The sequence below is a fragment of the Cydia fagiglandana genome, chromosome 1 (assembly GCF_963556715.1).
Source record: "Cydia fagiglandana chromosome 1, ilCydFagi1.1, whole genome shotgun sequence".
Classification (NCBI taxonomy): Eukaryota; Metazoa; Arthropoda; class Insecta; order Lepidoptera; family Tortricidae; genus Cydia; species Cydia fagiglandana.
Genome location: NC_085932.1, coordinates 12,159,377 through 12,181,805, shown reverse-complemented (window position 1 = coordinate 12,181,805; position 22,429 = coordinate 12,159,377). Strand labels below are relative to the sequence as shown.

At 37.4% G+C, this 22,429-nt stretch overlaps 2 protein-coding genes across 2 annotated transcripts; both read right to left on the bottom strand.

Moving 5' to 3' along the window:
• Positions 1–398: 398 nt before the first annotated feature.
• LOC134664389 (uncharacterized) lies at positions 399–14,896 on the bottom strand. Its single transcript, XM_063521009.1, has 8 exons — positions 14,702–14,896; positions 14,306–14,446; positions 13,519–13,650; positions 12,783–12,887; positions 3,391–3,458; positions 1,956–2,107; positions 1,081–1,264; positions 399–673 (listed from the first exon to the last, which is right to left on the bottom strand). Exons 1-8 carry the CDS (start codon positions 14,777–14,779, stop codon positions 442–444), a joined length of 1,092 nt encoding a protein of 363 aa, XP_063377079.1. The 5' UTR covers positions 14,780–14,896; the 3' UTR covers positions 399–441.
• A 2,738-nt stretch (positions 14,897–17,634) lies between these two features.
• LOC134664388 (uncharacterized protein PF3D7_1120600-like) lies at positions 17,635–21,489 on the bottom strand. The gene is made up of 7 exons (XM_063520994.1): positions 21,253–21,489; positions 20,821–20,961; positions 20,298–20,441; positions 20,155–20,210; positions 18,974–20,031; positions 18,623–18,800; positions 17,635–17,846 (listed from the first exon to the last, which is right to left on the bottom strand). Exons 1-7 carry the CDS (start codon positions 21,331–21,333, stop codon positions 17,717–17,719), a joined length of 1,788 nt encoding a protein of 595 aa, XP_063377064.1. The 5' UTR covers positions 21,334–21,489; the 3' UTR covers positions 17,635–17,716.
• Positions 21,490–22,429: the final 940 nt, after the last annotated feature.

The following is a 22,429-nucleotide window of genomic DNA, read 5'->3' as shown; positions in this document are numbered from 1 at the left end:
ACCCCGAAGCAAACAGAGAACGACAGCTCGCGAAAAAGTCCCTTTAAAAAATGTTGGGGCACGTACGGAAGAAGGCACCCATTACGGTAAAGTGGCCACTGTTGATTCAAAGATTTGAGGGCAAACACGAAAGAACGCTTCACCGTTACGCGGACGGAATAATTTTAGGTATGTTTTTCCTTTTTTTTTAGGTGTGCGAAATGAGCTATACGACAAGTATCTACCTAACTACCTACGTTGTTTAATGATACTTGAAATATATTCGAGATATGCGTAATGCGTAGATATGAAGGTCTCGTGAACCCCCCAAAAATATATTTTCACCCTCAACAAACAATATATTGAAATAGGAAAAATACAAATTAAAAATAAAACCATTATTTTTTACATTTAACTTAACTTTATTTACTACAACAGTCTGAATTCCTTTCACCCATTAATTCACGTTTCACTATGTTTCAACTGCTTTATAATACATGGTTCGTTGTCTTCGCTGAAGTCCAAGGAGAGATATTCACTGTCGTGTTCCATGGCACTGACGTCCTTCGCAGAGTCTTCAGTGGGTTCCTTATCCTTGTAGCCTTCGACATCGTCTAAAGCGGAGTAGACAACGTTTTTCTCAATTTTTGACAGTATTTTTTTATCATGGAATGGATGGTTATGGAGATTCCCTCTGTAACAATAGAAAAAAATCTTGACTGTTATCAGTGTTATCTACTCTTCGTATATTAAACATACATACATCTCATAAATTTAACATTAACAAGTGATTTAGGTACCTCAGTTTCAGTGGCGGCGGGTCCATAAAAGCCGATTCCCACCGGCTTGCCTGTTTTGGACGTTTGAGCAGAGTTGTAAAGGAAATATGTAAGCCAAATTAGCCCCGGCTTGCCTGTGGATATGTTTGACGCGCCGCCACTGCTCAGTTTTTCGATTTTTTAATTATTATAAGAGTTAGGAGCGTTTAAAAATGTGTATGAAATCTGTTTTTCGCTCCTTCCTAAAAAATATATGTACCTTCGTGGGGGAGGTTCAAAAATTAGAGGTGTGGGCACCTTTTAGGGCTAAATAACGACATACCTTCCGATGACGACGTTCTTGTCGGATACGACGTAGGCCATACACTTGTGGTTGCGATAGTCGACGCAGCGCCAACGACGCACGCCAGTGCGGTGCGTCACAGAGTGCAGGTTGTAGATGTAACGATTTAGGATTATTTGCAGCGAGCCGCGAATCGACACGGTGAATTGTAGGTTCGATGAGTCTAGGAAAACAAAGTAAAAGTACATATTACCAGAGGTAGGCCCGTCCAAAGAAACGCTTAGGGTTTAGGTAACTATGTAGTTGCCTAGTGCCTACCAATGTTTGCTCTCGGATCTACGCGGTGTTTTATTGAATACTACTGTTAACTTCGGCGTATGGCAGGCGTGTCTCACTCCGCGATTTTGTCGCTTTGCTACAGGTAGCTAAAAGTACATCCGTTCGGCCCCAATTTTGGGGTTTGCCATAAGCCGCGCGTGGCGCTGTCGCCACCTAGCGGCCATATCTGTGCTGATGGTGACAGACGCGTTTTGTTAGAGAGTGAGTCTTCTGTACTTAGTAGGTACTATTATTTATTCTGTGCGTATGGCTGATTACATTTAAGGAAATTTAATGTCATAGTTAATTTTCGAAAATTTTGGGTTTTTTAATTATTTTAGACATACCTACATACATAAATATTTATTAAATTCCTCATGTAGCGTTTTCGTAACACACATGAGCATACATGCATTATGCTTAACTCAACCAAATTATTGAATAGGTACTAATGACCTATCATCAATGTCATTTTGAATTCCGATCGTGCGAGATAGTAGGTACTTGCGTCATAAAAAATAAACATAAAAACTAATAAAAACATAAAAAATAACTAAATATGTCATTCTCTTAATTTAAAACAACAATTTTCTTACATTTTTCTGTGTCCGGTGTGGCATCTAACATCGAATTCGCGGCTGTTTGGTTCTGAAAGTCGTGGTCGTCATCCGAATCGTGTGCAGTGTCATCAGCCATAGCATAGTCCGACATTATAGGAACATTTTCCGGCACAATTAATTTACTTTTTCTGGAAAAATTAACTACTATACAACACATAGGTTTAGGCACAATAGGTAGGCATGATGGCAATATAATTATGTATCCACAAAATAATTGCCTCATGCTATGAACATATTTTTCTTAATGGCGAAAGTATGTAAGAACTTATGCGGTACCTACTTTCCTATAATAATGAAATAATTTCAACTGGTATAATGATTAGGTACTCAATAATTAGGGGAAGACCGACTTTAAACATTTTTTTGGAAAGACCGTCACATAGGGCAAGAGCTCTCGTATTATTTGTATACAAATGTGAGTAGTTACTACGCTACCTACTTCTCCGCCGATCGTTTAAGTGGAACCCGTGTACAAATGCAAAAGTTAAAAGCGTCGAAAGAGCTTGTAACGTACTTACCTTATAGACGGTCTTTTCCACACTCACATATATGTACTTTTTTTTACCGGATAATGTGCTTAATTTAAAACTTTACTGTAACTTTTGAGGTTTAGTAGGTAGTAGAGTTAGAACAAGCTAAGTTGGCAGCGATTTTGATAGCCCAGACTATGTTATTTAAACGTCATAATTTTATGTTCGATATTTAATACTTGCACAGTCTATGTATGTATGTATAAACTCTTTATTGTAAAAAAAAAAAAAACACAAGTTTCTGGCACAGGATAGGCAGTATAAAGGCGAACTTCCCTTTAAGAGATTTCTTCCACACACAGAGTGTCACAGCACAGGTCTGTCTATTTCATATATCATTTATATTCGTGATAAACTAGTCACATGAAAAGGTTAGACATACATAATTACATATTGTTTACCACGAAATGGGCTCGCCTCAGCATAATGCTGACCCGAGAGTCGGCGCTGATCTTGCGGCGATTTTTCTTTTTATTTATTTCCCCAAACGCTTAAAATTAATCATACTTAATAATAATAACCGAAATTTTTATTATCGCCATGTATATAGGTAGACCGCCTGTTGTTACCTCTATTGTCTTTGTTTATGTTATTGTTCATTTATTGTAAACTTCGTGTATGTGAGGTGTGCAATAAAGAGTATTGTATTGTATTGTAATCTCTAAAAAATGCAGAAGTACTTGTATGATTAACTCATATAGATATCATATACAAAAGAAACTGACCAAGTCCCTGCAGTGGCCAAGGCCAGAATCGAACCGGCATCCTCAGCTCACATGCTCCGTTTAAACACAACACAACATTTTTAATAGAATAATTTGATTTGTTCCCTAGTTGAACCTGCTTGATTTTAAAAGATAAATCTTGCAAAATATACTTACGCAGCTCCAGGAGTTTTTGTATTACTATATGTTTTCACAGCTATTTTTCTTGTCACAGGCAAGTTCATCTGTAACAATGTGCAGGGTTTAAATAATACTAGATGAAAACCCGGCTTCGCTCGGGTAAACTAAATTATAATAATAGGTACTAATTTTGAATTGAGTAATTATTTACTTTAAGACTTCAAACCTTCATCAAGGCGGTTACATACCTATCTCATCTCCGATAACTTGAAATGCATAACATACAGTATAACTCTAAACGTACTATTCCGATATATCTAAAAACAAATATGTAACAAAAAAACGTAATCTAACCCAGGTTAGGTTTTTTAATTACACTGGTTAATTACACTTTTCTGGTAGCAGTTCGGTTCTGTAAGGGTCGCAGTTCTAACCTAACCTAACCCACTTCTGGTTCCAGTTTGGTTGTATAAGGATCGCAGCTCTGATCTGACCCACTTTTCTGGTCGCAGATCGGTTCTGTAAAGCCCTTATTTATAACCCCCCCCCCCCCAAATCATCCAAAAATCATGCTTCGAATGACCCCGTTTCCTCCTACGTCATGCTACCATCGTCCGATGTCCGGACCCCCCCCCCCCCCTCATTTGAAATGACGTAATTTAAGAATTTTATTGTTGCAAATTTGTTGCATGGGAGCCCCACTTTATTTATTTTATTCCGTTTTTAGTACTTATTTGTTGTTATATCGGCAACAGAAATGAAATATCGGTGAAAATTTCAACTGTCTAGCTATCACGGTTCATGAGATACAACCTACAGATAGACAGAAGGATAGAGGAGTCTTAGTAATAGTAGGGTCTTGTTTTTACCCTTCGGGTACGGAACCCTAATAAAGTGTATAGATTTGTAACCGGTCAGAGATGCAGAGATCTAGTCTTTCTAGTCACTAATAGCCTTGTATGCTTGTTTGTTTGCCACCAACATGGCATTTTAAAACATATTAATAAACACTTACTCATTTCATCGGTCATATCCAGCCTAGTATTGGCTTTTATATATATTGGGTCTTAAATACTTATTTTATTTTATTTTTTAGTATTTGTTGTTATAGCGGCAACAGAAATACATCATTTGTGAAAATTTCAACTGTCTAGCTATCACGGTTCATAAGATCATGAAATACAGACAGACGGACGGACAGACGGACAGCGGAGTCTTAGTAATAGGGTCCCGTTTTTACCCTTTGGGTATGGAACCCTAAAAAGTGACCAAGGCCTCCAGTGCCTCAGGCTGGAATCGAAACAGCGTCCTCTGCTACTATAGCGGCTGGTGCCTGTGCCATTTGGCCACCGGACCCCAGCGGCATAGGTCGAATTTTCCCAAGTACTTTCCACTTCTTACTGAAGGCCCAGCGTTCCATCTGGCCACCCCTAAGGTAAAATTGAAATTATATAGAATTGGGAATATGTAGAATTAAGCTTCAGCAAAATTGAAATTATGTAGAATTGGGAATCTGTAAAATTGAAAATCTGTAGAATTGGTAATCTGTGATAGGAATCTGTAGAAATGAGACTAAACCCGTAGTAATAGGGGTCCCGTTTTTACCCTTTGGGTGCAGAATCTAAAAATCAACCTTGTTTTGGTACTATGTACTAAGCTTCACTATGACTCTGAAATTGTAGCAGTAATTAATTTTGTTTTAGTTGTCACCTGACGATTTATTTAAGTCAAACTCTGAAGTTATTATTTATCTCGGCTAGTCTGTGGCCATGAGTAAGCCCATTCATAATAAAAAAAAACACTATATTTTTATATATACTATATATATATTTTTTAATCTTATATTCAACTTACATTGACTCCGGAGATTACTCCTTCTTAAACCTTGCGTTTTCCCGGCCTAGCGCCAGGGTCTGCTTTCCTGCTCAGTCTTCTCCACTTTGCCCAGTCTTCGGCATCCACTCACATCAGTGATGTGACATCACTCAGATCACTTAAATATTATTAAAAAAATAGTTTCATTCAATTCACTTTCCAATTCACTGATAAGCCTCAAGTTTAATTCTTTGAAGTTAGTCTAAAGCACAAATATCAAATATGTCCACCATACACTGTAGTTGTTCGCACTGGTTCACAGCTTCACACTGTCATATAATCAGAGTGGAGTCGACTGGTTCTTTAACTCAAGAGTTTCTTTGAATTACTTTTGTGATTTAACTTCACTTTCATCTCGCTTTAGTTTGTCAAGCACATTCCTTCAAGGTTCTTCCTTCCATTCTGAAATGTATAAATACAACTGAGTATACTGTATATAAAATTTGTGTCCCGTCTGGTCTAGTGGGTGGTGACCTTACCTATAAAGCCAAAGGTCTTGGGTTTGAATCCTGGTAAGGGCAGTTATTTGTGTGATGAGCCCAGATATTTGTTACCGAGTCATGGATGTTTTCTATGTATTTAAGTACTTCCAAAGAGACGTTCAGCGCTATCAGCTATGAACTTTGTAACATGTAATGGGTCTCACATATGGAATACAATAGGAACTATTGTCATAAAGAAACAATTATGTGGTTTGAAGATACTCACGATTTTCGGCATAGGTTTATATATTTGTTTTACGCGTTGGTGCCGTGTCATCGTTATATAGTATTGTAGTCACAAACATGTAAACTGAAAAATAAGTTTTCGTTTTCGTTTTTTCGTCATTCCCATCAATAATGCATCTGTCATCTTACACAGATAGTGATTATATTCTCTTTGCAGAGCAGAGCAGTGACAGTAGTCGTTTTTTTTTATAAATAGGCTTATTATATGTGTTTCCGAAAACACAACATTTGATTGAAGAAGCTATTCGAGTTTTATACCATAAATTATGAAAAAATGCCTCTTACCGTAGTTTTTCTTCGATGATTTTGTTACCTTAAACGTCCCAGCAGTGTTGACCGCGTGAAAAACACCTCTTGATAAGCACGCCGTCATCCTATTTACCTAATTACATAGCATTTGAGTTACGCCATATTGAATGACGAAACATTTAATTGGAAATTAGAAAATTTGAAATACTTAAGTAAAAGTGATTAAAAAGTGTTGTGTCGACTCTCTCAAGAAAAATGAACGAGGATACAACAGAAAATCAAGGTAAGAGCGAGGCCTCTGACCAGTCGGACGCTGAAATTTTGATCGTTGCCTCGGACGAGGAACGATCGGTCCGACACAATTCGAACTATTTCGAAGGTCAGAACGAGAGTTCTCGCTCGTCTTCGGAAGGCGAAGAGGACTCCGCATCGCTTCCACCTAATAAGCGTAGAAAATTTAGTTCGCACCGTCGCCTTGAGGCTTTGGAAAATCAAATGACGTTTTTATCAGGTTGCTTGTCGCAACTGCCTCATTGTTTGACAAATATGAATAACGACAAAACAGCTCCAGCTGCATCGAACAATGGAGCATCTAGTATACCAGGAACGAGTTCCTCAAACCAATTTTTAGTTAAACCGGGTTCAAACAAAATAAACCTAGGTACAATAAACACTGACTTTGATGAGAAAAAGATAATAGCGCCAGCAAAGAAGGAGAGAGTAGAAGAATTAAAAGAACTACAACATTTTAATACCCAAGGTTGGAAGGGAATGAGATATAAGAAAACTTTGCATGAATTTTTAGCCACCCCAGGCTTTGAAAACCTGAAAATAAATGAAGAACTGCTCCACTTTGGAACAACCAAAGATTATTTGGCAGGAACGGAGAACCTTTTGGCGGGCCTAACTAATGCAAATTTAGAACATAGAGAACTGTTACAAGATGGTCTACAGGAAATATTAAACTGGTCAGAAAAAAATCCAGAGCTAAACTCTGACTCGTTATTTGAGAAAATGATGACACTCCTGGGACCTGGCTCACCTGTCCAAAAATGTTCAGAAAAAATAATGCAAATAATCTGTGGAAAACGGGGAGAATGTATTGAAATAAGAAGAGAAAGAATTCTCAAAGAAATGCAGAATAGTAATCTGAAAGCTACCTTAAGAAACATTCCACCCAGTACAGAACATCTATTTGACAAAGAAAAACTACTGCCAGTGACCCAATCACTAGGAGGGCTCCAAACTTGGCTTAACAAGCCCACATATTTAAAAGAAAAACAATACAAAGGAGAACATTCCAAAAAGCCTAACCGTTATTCTCACAAAAATTCTGGGAAAGAAAATAAAAATAAAACAATGGACCAGAATACTTTTCGCAAAAGAAAACATTTCAGAAACAAGAAAAATGGATCTGATGAATCTAACAAAAATAAATGACTATACCAAGACGGAGACGTTCAGGGGAGGCTGTTTAAAACACAAAGCTCACATATGGAAACAACTGGGTGCCAATCCAGTAATTATGAATATAATAACAAAGGGGCGAATACCATTCACCCAGAAACCTCCCCTGATACAATTTACCAAGGATTTGATAGAAAAATACACAACCAAGACATCACCAACAATGACCATGATCATAGAGGACCTGAAAGCGCAGGATATTCTGGAGATACCTCCAACATCGGACAGAGGATTTATGTCAAAAATGTTTTTGAGGAAGAAATCAGATGGAAGCATGAGACCGATATTCGACCTAAGAGGCCTCAATCGGTTCATAACAACAAAACACTTTCAGTTGATATCTCCCATAGACATCTCCAAATTCCTGCAGGAAAACGACTGGATGACAAAAATAGACTTGTCACAAGCATACTTTCATCTCCCAATTGCTGTAAGCCACCGTCGTTTCCTCAGAATCTGTTACAACAAACAAGTTCTGCAACTAAAGGCTCTGCCGTTCGGGTTATGTTCCGCCCCACGGACCTTTGCAACAGTGTCAAACTGGATAGCAGAAATTCTACGAGCAAAAGGAATAAGGACGATTGTATACCTGGACGATTTTTTAATTGCCAGCCAAAACAAATGTCTGTTAGCAACCCAGATAACACATGTGGTACAGATCTTAAAAGAACTGGGTTGGCAAATAAATTTCAAGAAATCAGTCCTAATGCCCAGCCAAACGATAGAATATTTGGGACTAGTTTGGAAAACTCAGGAAGGAACCCTATCTTTGCCACAAGAAAAAATCAAGAAAACAAAAGTTATATTACAGAAGACCTTAAAGTCAGGAAGGATTACTCTAAGAGGAGCACAGAGTTTACTTGGCCTCCTAAACTTTGCCAGTATAACAACGCCGTTAGGTCGTCTACACTGTCGCCAGATGCAGAGATTCTTGAGAAAATTCAACAAAAAATCCAAAACAAAGAAAATGGTTCCAACCCCTGCAAAGAAAGAATTACTATGGTGGCTAAACACCATAGGGACCAGCTCAACAACAATGTTCAAAAAAGAAGTAACACACTTTTTGACAACAGACGCAGCGGATGCGGGCTGGGGAGCTCATCTCAACGACCACTACTTAACAGGACATTGGACAAATCACCAAAAGACATGGCACTCCAACATGAAGGAACTGTATGCTGTATATGGAGCAATAAAAAGGAAAAGTCAGACCCTGAAAAATGCACACATATTAGTCCAGTCCGACAACCGAACTTTAGTAGCACATATCAGGAACGAAGGAGGGACAAGGTCCCTAGCCCTACTAGAACTGACATCAAACCTTCTAATACTAGCCGAACATCTGAATATAACACTATCAGCGGCATACCTTCCGGGAAGGTACAACGGCATAGCCGACCGCTTATCAAGGAACAAACCAGTGCCGGAATGGCACCTGTTGCCCCAGGCTGCGGAAGCCATATTCGAAAAGTGGGGTGTGCCCGACATCGATCTGTTCGCGTCGGAAAGAGCGAAAGTCGTAGCGCAGTACGTAACCTGGGACTCGCGCGATGGGTCCGCAGTTTTCTGCGACGCATTCAGTCGGAGTTGGAATTACAAATTGGCCTGGATATTTCCACCACCGAACCTAATTCCAAGAGTCCTCCAACATCTGAATACAGCAAAGGGCACGTTCATAGTGTTAGCTCCGATGTGGACTCAGTGTTTCTGGCTAGCAGACCTACAGGCACGAGCCTTAACAGAACCATATGTGCTGGAGAACTTACACAGCAACCTAATCGACTTGACAACAGGCAGATCGCCGACCCAGGTGAACAACATAAAACTCCAAGCATGGAAAATTGGGGGTGGGCTGACCAGGTCGCTCACTGGTCTGCATCAGAGAGACAACTCCTGAGGAAGAGCTGGAGAGACTCAACCCTGACAACTTACAAAGCTCCAATCAATAGATGGACCACCTGGTGCAGACTAAATAATATAGACCCTAAATCACCCAATGGAAATGACCTAGCTAGATTCCTTGCTAAACTCCATCTTGAGGATCATTTGGCTTACAGGACCATACTGCTGCATAAATCAGCAATTATAACTTACTCAGCAGCAGAAGAACTGACAAAAAACTTCTTCGTACAACAAGTGCTAAAAGCCATATCAATTATGAGACCTATAGAGAGAAAAGAAAAAATTTGGGACACAGAAATAATATTCAATTGGCTCAAAGAAACTCCTAATTCAGGAACACTTTTTGAAGTATCAAGAAGAACTGCAATCATCTTGTTACTAGCTTCTGGTCGAAGAGTACATGACCTTACACTACTAGATATAGCGGAAGAGAATCTGATAGAAAAAATGGATAAGAGTCTTATTTTGTGGCCAAAATTTGGGTCAAAAACAGATAACGCCAACGCAAGGCAATCAGGATGGCTATTGAAACAACATTCAGACTTGAGACTATGCCCAGTAAAACATGTAAAAGAACTGATCAATGTAACCCTGAATAGGAGACTATCTGAAGATACAGAGATCAATAGTCTCTTTATATCAATTACAGGGAAAGTAAAATCTGCTACCAGGACTCAAATAGCAGGATGGATTAGAACAATTTTTAAAGAAATAGACATTAATGCCCCTCCAGGTAGTATTAGAGCAGCAGTAGCCTCAAGAAGCTACTTGGAACAACAACCCATAGAAGAAATATTAAAAAGAGGTAACTGGAGGAGTGCGGGAACTTTTAGGAAACATTATTGCCGGGTAGTGGAAAAGATAAATACACCTACCCAAGTAGACCATTTGGCAAAACAATTTCTAGAAGCATAAATGTAACACTAGAAATTTAATTATCATTCAATTGATTATTTGATATGATTGTAATCATTGTTCCTTATTTTTATAAATAGTTAATGAACACTAACATCTTCTAGTAAATTAGAAGTTTTTGTTTTTAATTTTTACTTTGATCTCAACTGTTCTAAATAAGAAATAATAAGTACTATTAAAAATAGTAATGAAAATATTTTGTTTAAAATAATTATAATAAAATATAACATAACCATGTTGTACTTAATTAAAATAATAATGTTGTGCAAACATTGATCTCTAGATTTAAAGGGATATTAACTGCATTGCTGCTAAGTAAGCAGGTTGAAATATATAATTATATATATAAAAGGGTATGATTAGATAATTGTTTTATTAAGACTGATCACATAGCATTTAAGTGCCCATTTTGTCACCAGCAGAGAACAAACAGGTCTTCAATCAAATGTTGTGTTTTCGGAAACACATATAATGAAGCTGTTTTGCACTCCAACAAAACAGCTATTATGTGTGTGGAGAAAACACAACATTGCAGCAAGCTTCTTGCTGGTGATTGATGACTATGAAATTAGGTAAATAGGATGACGGCGTGCTTATCAAGAGGTGTTTTTCACGCGGTCAACACTGCTGGGACGTTTAAGGTAACAAAATCATCGAAGAAAAACTACGGTAAGAGGCATTTTTTCATAATTTATGGTATAAAACTCGAATAGCTTCTTCAATCAAATGTTGTGTTTTCTCCACACACATAATAGCTGTTTTGTTGGAGTGCAAAACAGCTTCATTACACGCTCGAACCAAACATCTTGCCGTATGTCACACGCATGCCGGATCCAAAGGTAATTCAGAGTTTCCGAACGCACTTGTCAATGTCAACCAACATGGCCGACCTTTTGTTTGACATTGATATGGCATTGTTTGTCGAAATTTTTTCACTTTTAAATGCAAAATACTCGACAATACGAATTTTGCGGATACATGTTCTCGATTCAAAAGTGATATTTTTTCAAGCTCTTTCGATTGAGCATAATTTCATTTAGGTCTACCGTCAGAGCCGCTCGCGATTATTTATAAAGATATGTACATAAGTATCTACCTTGAATATTAACACAAATAGTTAATAACTGCAATTTTTTGAGTAGTAGAAATGTTAAATGGGTAAATTGTCAATTACTGGCCACTGTTTAATAACTGGACACCTTATACTACAAATTAATTCTATTCACCTATAAACAAAATTCATTTTAGTATGTATAAGGTTCTAATTACCCTTCAATAACTAGCCACCTTATACTAAAAGGAATCTTGTTTATAGGTGGATAGAATTCATTTGTAGTATAATGTGGCCAGTTATTAAAGAGTGGCCAGTAATTGACGATTTCCTCTACCGTAAAATCAGGTAACTTTAGTCCACAATTTACAACTATGGTCCAAATTCAAGTTCCGGTAAAATATGTATAAGCTTTTTAGGGTTCCGTACCCAAAGGGTAAAACGGGACCCTATTACTAAGACTTCGCTGTCCGTCCGCCCGTCCGTCCGTCAGTCCGTCCGTCCGTCCGTCCGTCCGTCCGTCTGTCACCAGGCTGTATCTCACGAACCGTGATAGCTAGACAGTTGAAATTTTCACAGATGATGTATTTCTGTTGCCGCTATAACAACAAATACTAAAAACAGAATAAAATAAAGATTTAAATGGGGCTCCCATACAACAAACGTGATTTTTGACCAAAGTTAAGCAACGTCGGGAGGGGTCAGTACTTGGATGGGTGACCGTTATTTTTGCTTTTTTTTGTTTTTTTTTTCATTATGGTACGGAACCCTTCGTGCGCGAGTCCGACTCGCACTTGCCCGGTTTTTTTTATTATGTTGAGTATACAATATAGAAAGAGCATTAGTGTATCTAGGCTCCAAAAGGCTCGTTAAGAGTCTAGGTTAAAAACTGGACCATAGTCGTACTTAAAGATTAACATCGTCATCATCATCATCATTGGCCTGTAACATCAATAAGATGATGGTTTAAACAGTGTCCAGAAGAGTGCGGCACTTCCGCAAATGACTATTAAGAGCAATGCGAGCGCGGCAGGCGCGGCAGCTAACAAATTATATAACTTCTAGCCGCCCAGAAACCTATAAAAAGGTCTCCTGTTCCATTCTAATTTGAACTTTGTGTTGACAAAATAAAATTTAATTTTGCTTGGCAAGGTTTGACGTATGAGCGGCTAGAGGATAAGGATTATAGTTACCTGATTTTACGGTAAGTAAGTACATAAATAACTGTCAAAAAAATTTACCTGTTCAGTTTTTTCACCAGAAGAAGTCAAGGTGTTCCTAAATTCATTAGTTTCCAACTGTGATATGTTCATACCCATTCGTATGGGTAAACATTCACTGCTGCTCTGAAAACATAAAGTTTGGTTGAAATTGCATGGTATGGAAAATGGACCCGAATTAACTTTATGTCAGAGGTTGTTCATTAAATATAAAGTGAAGTAGAGCAAGTGGAATAAAATGTTAAATATCCTGCTAAGGCCCAGCCAACCATATGAAAAATCCAAAATTTGCCACTGAAATTTGAACCTATAATGCAGGGAATAGAGTTGAGTTTGTTTTGTTTGAATATTAAACGAAACAAAACAATTGCAACTCTATTCCTATTCTAATATGGTTCAAAATTTCATCGAAATTATTAAGTACTATAGGTAGGACCTTGGCCTTAGGAGGATATTATTTCTATGTAGGTATAAATATTATTATTTAGGAGTAAGATTATTAATACTTCTTTATTTATAGTATTTATAGAATATTAGAAATACTCTTTATGGCACACATTAATAAATAGGAATTATACAGGCAGTCTAATTGCTTATCCATTTAAATTAACAGGTTTAGGTTAGTTAATTTATGTTCTATCACTTTCTTACAAATACATAAGCCGAAATGACTAAAATGAAAGATTAAGAAAATGTATAATAACTAATTGAGGTTGAGCCTCGTACTATATTTATGAATACCGCCTATAATATTTACCAAGCTTTCCAATCCTTTAATGTGTAATGATTTAGCAGTTTCTACAAAGAGTGCCAGGCTCTCAGCTGGCAGCAGCACTTCACCTGTGTATACATACTCTAAGAGAGAACACAATGTCTTGTGACTCACATTCTGAAACAATTGTTTTAATAAAATAATAGTTAATAGTGATAGTATAGATAGTCCAATAATGATTATAAAATATGTGCTTTACAAAAGAGAATATTTTATTACAATACAATAAGACATAACTCAGCAATGCCAATATGATGATTTGCATGTCGCTCTGATGTTTGAGCGAGACAATGCTATAAGAGTATTACAGTGACATCCCGCTTGTGCATCTGAGTGATGTGTGAATAACATCCAGTGTGAAACCACCAAACAAATGATCATTTAAATGCTTTTAAAGGGTACCTTCTACTTCAATAGTTGCTGATATAACTATTCAGTTCATTACAAATGTGTCACTTTATATGGCACTTACAAAATATTATATACCTTTTGAATGCCACAGACGGCAATTGACGTCAACGCAAAATGTCACAACGCCAAAGACGGCATTTGGCATTCTACTGAAAAACACCCCACTTTTAGGTTGGCATTATTAATTCACAAAACTAAATTTTACCCCCGTGGCGTCAGTGGCACGGCAAATGGATGCACCGTTTGGCGTTCAAAAGGTTAAACCGTTAAACTAAGTATCAAAATAAGTCAGGCAGAAAAACATTTATGCATACTAACAATAATATATTTATAAGCTACAAGTATGTTAAGTACAACTTACATTAAGGAATATAACTGGGTGCTGGCACGGAGCAGATGTGATCAGCTCCTTTAGATATGGGCTGGCCATGGCCATCACAATTTGGTGAACCTTCACAAAGTGTCCGTCTGCTGCTATTGTCATGTCAACAAATTCTCCATTCTAAAAATATCACATTTATAAACAAACGCTACATTACAGCAAGATTTTAGGCGGGTAAAGAAAAACATAAACAGTCTTCCAGAATTAGTAACTAAAAAATGTTTAACAAAAAACAATAACACGAGACATAAGCTACAATTTGTTTATTTTATAGTAAAGTAGGGTATGTTTTAAACAAATCCGGTGTTGTGATATATTTTAACTTTTGGAAATACCTTTTTTCTTAAATTACGTTAGGAATAGTTAAGCATGTACCTGTTGTAGAGTACTGAAACCATTGCACATAATTGATTTATGTGAATCCCATGATAAACTAAACTGTGAATGCACCATGTTTGACGGTTACTACTATTATTTAATAATAGGCAAAATCTAGCTTGAGTTTTATCTAATTCCCACTTTAATTTTCAAACTCCTCTACTATTTTCTATTTTGTTACGATTATTTTGTTTGACATGACAGATTAACTGTCAAGTCGAAAAGACATGTCGATGACATGACATTGACAGGTTATAGGGTCCGTTCCGAAGTGTGGTAAGGTCCGTTTTCCTAGGACATGGGTAAGGACCTGTCCAATATTTGATAAAATATAAAATCAAATCAAAATTTTACATGGCGTAACTCTCTCATTAAAAGACGCAAATATAAATTTCGAAGTATATAATATAAACTAAGTCAATGGGCGGAATATATACTTGGTCAAGCAGATCTTGTCAGTAGAAAAAGGCGGCAAATTTGAAAAATGTAGGCGCGAAGGGATGGCGTCTCATAGAAAATTTGAATTTCGCGCCTTTTTCTACTGACAAGATTTGCTTGACCATCTATAAATTGGTGGTAGACCACCACGGTTTGTGCCGGCGGCAACATGTATAGTTGGTCAAGCTGATCTTGTCAGTAGAAAAAGGCGGCAAATTTGAAAAATGTAGGTGCGAAGGGATATCGTTTCATAGATAATTTGAATTCCGCGCCTTTTTCTACTGAAAAGATTTGCTTGACCATCATAGAAAACCGAAGTTTGAGAGAGGTCAAGGGCGAATCATGCTGTCCCTTTCCAATGTATGGCACTATCCCTTTCGGCTAATTAGGGTTGTCAAAATTCAAGTAATTATCTGTTGTTGTACACGCAGAGGGACGTCAATAAATATAAAAATAATAATTGCTCGGAGCAATGCTGACGGCCTACCGCAAGCACGTTCGACGTGTTGCCTCCTTGTCACACTTACATACGAATTTACAAGTGGAACAGAGAGATAACACGTCGAACGTGCTTCGCGGTACGCCCTCTGACCCCCCTTTCCCACTGACGTCCAGTTTTTAGCGGGTACGGTTTTTTGCAGGATCCCGTCCCGTAGTATATGTGCTAATGTAGTATAACTTTCACACGAGGTTTCTGTTTGCGGGATCCTGCACTGCATGCCTACTACAGAAAACGGAATCCTGCAAGTACCCGGAGCCGAGAATGTCCGAAAGGAGGAGTTTTGCACCCCAGACCCCTGACGTTGGAGAGATGCTCTACTGCAACCCCAACTTCATTTGGCTTTTACTTCCAGAGCATGACTCGAAGGTCCCGTTCCCCACCGTAGCATGTAGGTATCTATAGTTGGTCAAACCAATTTGTCAGTCAGTAACAACCGGGAAAACTAAACTCATTTTGGGTGCTAGTAGGGGGAAGCGGGGCAGCTTGGTACACCTTTTTTTGAAATCGATTTTAGGCCCCAAAATGAAGTCAAAATACATTTTTTTTATACTTAGTAGATGACAAATTTACTAACCTATACAAAGTGTATCATTTTTTGTTAAATTTATGGCCAGTAAAAACGATATATGGATTTTAACAAAAAATGGGATTTGTTCAATTGTGCCCCACCTGCAGGGCACTTTGATACATTACATGGGACACTTTGATACATCATTTTGGGGTACTTTGGCACATGAATCAAAGTGCCCGGTAAGTGTTTCAAACTGCCCCCCAGAGCACACTTTGCAGATCAACTCAGTTAGCTGACCAGTAGTAAACTTTTTAAACATTATAAAACATCTATTAAGTGCGGTGCTATTAGAACATACTACTGTTATTAAGCAGTAGGTGCACTTACACTACAAAAAACAACTTTTAATGAAATCAGTGTCAGACTTTGACAAAAAGCTACTTTGTTTGTTTTAACTTTTCTTTGTTAATTTTCTTTCTCTTTGTACGTTCGCACTATACAGTAAAAAAAATAAAAATAAAAATTTCACAACAAAAAAACTGGCAGGGGCACTTAGATATACAAGAGGGGCACTTTGATATGTTCAAAACTGCCCCAATCTTTATTGTACCAAAGTACCCCAATGATCAAATAAATTAAAAATAATTTATTAAAAATATACTATTAAGTATTACTTTAAAATAATAAGCTAACCTTATTACTGAATAAACGTAATAAGCGCTCATTATGATGTTCATCCGGTAAAGTCTAAAATTTCGCACCACAACTCGATAAAAAAAGCATCATTTATTTACTATGGGACCGCGGAAACACGTTTTCACGCACCAAGCGGCAACGCCTGTCAGGAGAGATATGCCGAAGCTCGTACCTCACTCACACATACAAAGCCACGTTTTAGTGTTGGAGAAGGTGAACATAAGTTTTTAGTTAAGGAATTAGTGTGGGTGTTCAAAACTGCCCCTTGTGCCTATCTACCCCGCTTCCCCCTACTAGTGTAAGACAAAGATAGTAGCGACAAACTATAGACTCATATGAATATGGTGGAAAGATCCGCTACAGGCGGGCAAGTGCCGATAGTTTATTTGATAGAGCGGAAAACCTTTATAAATTATAATGAGTTATTGATAAGCTAATGTAATGAGGTATTCGAGGCCTACCAGAATTAGCCTCATTTTTCACAAGTCAGAAAAAAACATCAGTGCATCATAGCGGCTCGTTATTAGCGGGCTGCTACAACATTCAGTTTGGGCAGGCTCTTGTACAGTCACCTGCAATATTACTCTTGAAAGGCCGCAAAAATATGTGACACGCCCTTATGGCTCCACAAATAAGATCGTATTAGCAGGTATTAGATATTATTGCGGCCTTCGAAGAGTAATATATGTATTATTGCAGGTGACTGTACAATACAATGCGAGGAAGACTGAAGAGCTTAGGGCTGTTATTTTGGTTAAGTAGATAATATTAAAAATATGTTCATTTCATGACAGCATTTATTTATGTTCAAGTTCCATGATGACCAGGTTTCTCAATAGAACACTTCTTTCGTGAGGGTAAAAAGTTACGAGGTCTTACTTTTTTGTTTCATAATATCTTGCGCCATCTGAATAGTCGTAAAAATTTTCACATCTTTACGTGACATTTTCTTCCCGATTTTTTCTTCGTGATTAGGATGGCAATGTTTGTGCTTTCTGAAAAATTAATAGGCCGTATTCATATTCATTACTTATCTTTTTTTTATACACATTTTAGTGGTGTCCGACCGAAGATTCGGTTTCGACCGAAAAAGAGGTACTTACTGCCTGTCTGACCATCTCTTACCTGCTGATAGTTAAAGGGAAAGGTACAAATTATAGTTCGTTTTTTAGCATTAGAAAGAACTTGAAAGAAGGTAAGCGGTCTTGACATGTCTTTAAAATGATGTAGGTAATTTTAATTTATAACAAGCAGAAACGTCTGCGAACGATGCTATTAATTAAACTTAGAATAAATTTAAAAGTGGAAAAATTACTGTCTTGTGTGAGACTTGAACTCACGGCCTCTGGATCGATACTCCAGCGCGCTGCCATCTGAGCCACCAAGACCTCATCCCTAGCCAGCAAATCTTTCCACCATATTATAGGTCAAGGGGGGAACATTCAACACCAAGAACCCGACTGTCGGGTACACTGTTCGTAGCGACTACGAGCTACATACGGCGAACCCGTGGCTACGCGCTACGAGCGTAACCCGTAGCACTTAGTGGTAATGAATGTGTTAAAAGACACATCAAGATTGTTTACCTACCTACCTAATTTCTAATGCTAAAAACATCGAACTATAGGTATGATGAAAGTTTAATGCCTTAATATTATTTTTCATCTAAACAGGAGTAAAGGAGATCAAGTGACAGACTAAATCTAACACAGGCCGTGTCGTAGCTAGTTAGTGAAGAATATTATAACTTGCATTCGAAAACTTACGATACCTTGCCACAATCTGTTCGCCAATTGTGTCAATCGAAGCGGAACATCTTTTATCTCTGTACTCTATACACCGCCACCGCCTTTTGTGGCCATTGTCTCGCTGGTAGTGGCAGCAGAATATAAAACGGTTCAGTATTAACTGCAACGCGCCCCGATTGGATACCGTGTATAGTAATGTGTCTGTAATATACAAATGCATTAGTAGATAAGATATACAAGTTTCTAGGAATAAGGTGTTACTATCACCTTGAGCATGTTTGCTGCTTGTAAAAAACATTTAAAGAAAATTTTTGTCCACAGTCATTCATTAGTCATTACCTAAGAGTCCTAAGACTATATAGTAGTTAATGTACCTGTATCTGTAATTTGTTGATCCATTTCATCATTTTCTTCCCTATTACTTGAATAACCCATCTCTTCAATATTTCTGCTTGAAGCTGGTATCTCCAACAAATCAGATTGATTATCCACATCCATGGAAACATCATCTCTAAAATCTAATAATTGATTGATGTCCATTAAGCTTCTACTGACACATTTAACATTTTGTGTGTTAGTTTCATGATGATTTGATGTGTTCTGATTGTTGATATTTGCTAAAGCTTGGGCATATATCTCTGGTAACTGCCCTTGCCCCGTCAAGTTCACACCTGCATTGCTACATTTGCTTTTAATGACAGTAGAGCTAAGTATTTCAATTTTAGCAACTGGCTTTTGGCTAACATTTTCAATATTATCATTGTTCGCAGATTCATTCAGAGTTATATTGATTGTTTTACCAGGTATATTTATATTACTTATACTTTGAAACTCGTCACTTACCACTGCTTGATCAATATTGTCATAGGTTGTTGCAGATTCATCCAATCTCATATTGATACCAGATGTGTCTATATTTCTGATATTAGTAAAATCATAGCTTTTTTGCTCTTGGTTAATATTATTGTTGGTTGGCACAGGTTCATCCAAAGTTAAATTGATTATCTCTTTGCAAGTATTTATATTTCTGACATTTGGTAATTCATTACTTCTCAAATCTTTGTTAGTATCATCATTTGTTACTGCTGATTCATCCATAGTGAGATTGATCATGTTGTTGGGTACATTTCTATTTTTGATAGTTTTTAATTCATTACTTTGTGGCTCTTCACTCATATCAGTACTGGTTGCTGCATATTCATCCAAATTTATATTTATAGTGTCCCTAGGCACATTGATATTTCTGGTACCTTGAAATACATTACTTCCCTCCAATGGCATTGGTGTACTTTTCATAAAGAACAATGATTTATTATTTCCTTCAATCTCATTTCTAGTTTCAGGTATAACAATGGAGGGAACCTTTAATTGAAAATTGGTGTTGTTATCATTTTTTGTTGTTTTATACATTCCAGCAGCAGAGAATGGTTGCCTGGAATTTTCAATTATTTGACACTGATATTAGGTCTAATAATTTTGTTCATTTTATTATTCAATAATATTAAAACATATTTGATTTCACAATAAGGCCTTATTATCAAGGTTAAACACCTACCTAGTATTGAGAAATACATGTTTACTTTGCATTTGTTGCCTTGGTGCTTCATTTTCCTAAAACATAAGGAGATAATGATTCTCATTATCAATAATTATATTTATAATTAAGTACCTACACATATTATAGCTAGTTAAACTTACATCAGGTGGTACAACATTCTTTAAGCCTGCAATCTGCATATCTCTAGCTGTGTGTAGAAATGATTGCACTTTTTCCGGAGGTATTTCTACTTGACCTGTATAAATATACTCCAAAATAAACCCTAATGCTTCATGACTGACGCCCTAGAAGAAAAAAAGATGTTTTAACCAAAAGCCTTATACTTAAGAGTTTAAGACTTTAAGTAGGTACACATATCAATCAATGTTTAGATTAAGTCCGAAGCCAGGATTTATTTCTGTACTTGAAGTGCATCCTAGGTACATATCTGTTTTCTTCCATAATTTAATAAAACTTGTCAGTGGTACACAACCATTAGATTTTTTATTTGAAATACTTACGTTACCAACTTATACTGCTTTTAAATTTAAAGATCACTTTTCAAATTGCAGACCAATTTACAGTATAAGTTCTTACTGTAAATTGGTCTGCAATTTGAAAAGTGATCTTAGGCTAGTTATTTTCTACTTAGCAACTGGTATCATAGACATTTTAATTACTTACATACAGATACATAACAGGATGCTGACAGGGCAAACTCTGAAGCAATTCTCTGAAGTATGGGCTTGCAAGGGCTACAAGTGTCCGGTGGACTTTTACCCAATGCCCTTCAGCTGCCAAAGTCATATCAACAAACTCATCATTCTGCAAAGGGATACAAAGGCAAAATAAAAATATACTTTGATGATAGCAAAAGAGTAATAACAAAATAAATAAACTAAACTTTAACAACAAAATATATATATTTACAAGTAAAAAATGGGAGCTAGTTCAGCGCTGCAAGGCAGGGTGCCTAGAAGGCTGGTGGCATTGCCGCGCTGAATGGCAATGCCAATTCGCTGGGCAAGGAAGTAACCCAGCCCTCTGGTTACCTGCATTCCTGTCAAATCAAAAACTGGTTTAAGTCAAGGTCTAAACTAAAGAATGATCAATTACCTGTTGCAAGCGGGAAAATCCTTCAAATATATGATTTTTGTATGTACTGCTGCTTAATGAGAGCGCGTAATTTTTTGGCATTGTTGTGTTCTAAAATATCTTCTAGTAATTACTAAAGATCATTAACTCTTGACAATGTACTAATCTAAGGTTTTTGAGGAAAACTTATTACTATTTTTTAAATTTGTGATTCGCTATATATAATAGTTTTGGCCGCAGAAATTCAATACAATACGTTTTGTTTTTCGCCGACTGACATTGTTTTGGTTTTGTTTGACTTTGACACTGACACATTTTTTTTTTTAGGGGTGGCTCCAAATCAGTAACGTTTTTAAAGGAGAGAAATAGGTTTACGTACAACGGGAGTTTTATCAACGCGCGTTAAAAAGCGTTTGAATGACACAAATGGATAACCATTTATGTACACGAAGGCGGTTTTTAAGCGCTCACGAGCGCTTTATCAACTCGCGTTAAAACAACACTTGAATCCGTCCATACGCTAAATTCGATTTAACGCTTAAAGTCGAAAATCCAACAACGATTGATAAAAGCGTCACCGCCATTGTGTGAACAAATACACATAATGTTTCCTTCCATTTGTGTCATTCAAACTTTTTTTTATCGCGCGTTGAAAAAGCGCTCGTGCGGATGCGGGCTAAAGTCTTTGATTCAAGTTCATGTTCAATGTACCTATATCTCATTAATTTTGGAACGTAACCTGTAAAGTGCGTTCTATCTTTGGCCATTTACATTCACGGCTCGTGGCTCGGCTCGCGACTCGTACGTGTCTCGGCCATAGCTCGTAAGCTCGGCGAGCTAATCGATTTTAAATACAAACGGCACGATATAAGGTTTGTAACTGAATGAAAGCTGAACACGAATTTGAACAGTAAGCGTGTATCCCCCGCGAGCCCCTTTGATTCGTAACCAAAAAACCGCTCCTCCACGAGAGCTCGGCAAGCGCGTGCCGAGCCGCGAGACGAGCCCACCGCACCGATCGATGACACTGTCTCGTGGCTCGTCTCGCCGCTCGCACGCGAGTGTAAATATGTAAATGGCTTTACGCCTTCGAACGTCATTACCAAGGCCCCTACCTTTTCTGTTCTCTTTGACGGCGCAGCAACTAGAATCATTTCTCTCTCCTCGCTCTTTTAAAATGCCATTTGTCAAAAAAGGA

Bases quoted from the DNA above. Each gene is read 5' to 3' on its own strand.
- LOC134664389 (XM_063521009.1), bottom strand. From the start codon at position 14,779: ATGGTGCATTCACAGTTTAGTTTATCATGGGATTCACATAAATCAATT. The intron at 14,447-14,701 runs GTACATGCTTAA...TGATATTTTTAG, and splicing joins GTTTCAGTACTCTACAACAG to AATGGAGAATTTGTTGACAT. The intron at 2,108-3,390 runs GTAAGTATATTT...TAATTTTTCCAG, and splicing joins ACAAAAACTCCTGGAGCTGC to AAAAAGTAAATTAATTGTGC.
- LOC134664388 (XM_063520994.1), bottom strand. From the start codon at position 21,333: ATGCCAAAAAATTACGCGCTCTCATTAAGCAGCAGTACATACAAAAAT. The intron at 18,801-18,973 runs GTACATTAACTA...TGTATATTACAG, and splicing joins TCAACAAATTACAGATACAG to ACACATTACTATACACGGTA. The intron at 17,847-18,622 runs GTATCGTAAGTT...TTAATTTTTCAG, and splicing joins GGCGAACAGATTGTGGCAAG to AAAGCACAAACATTGCCATC.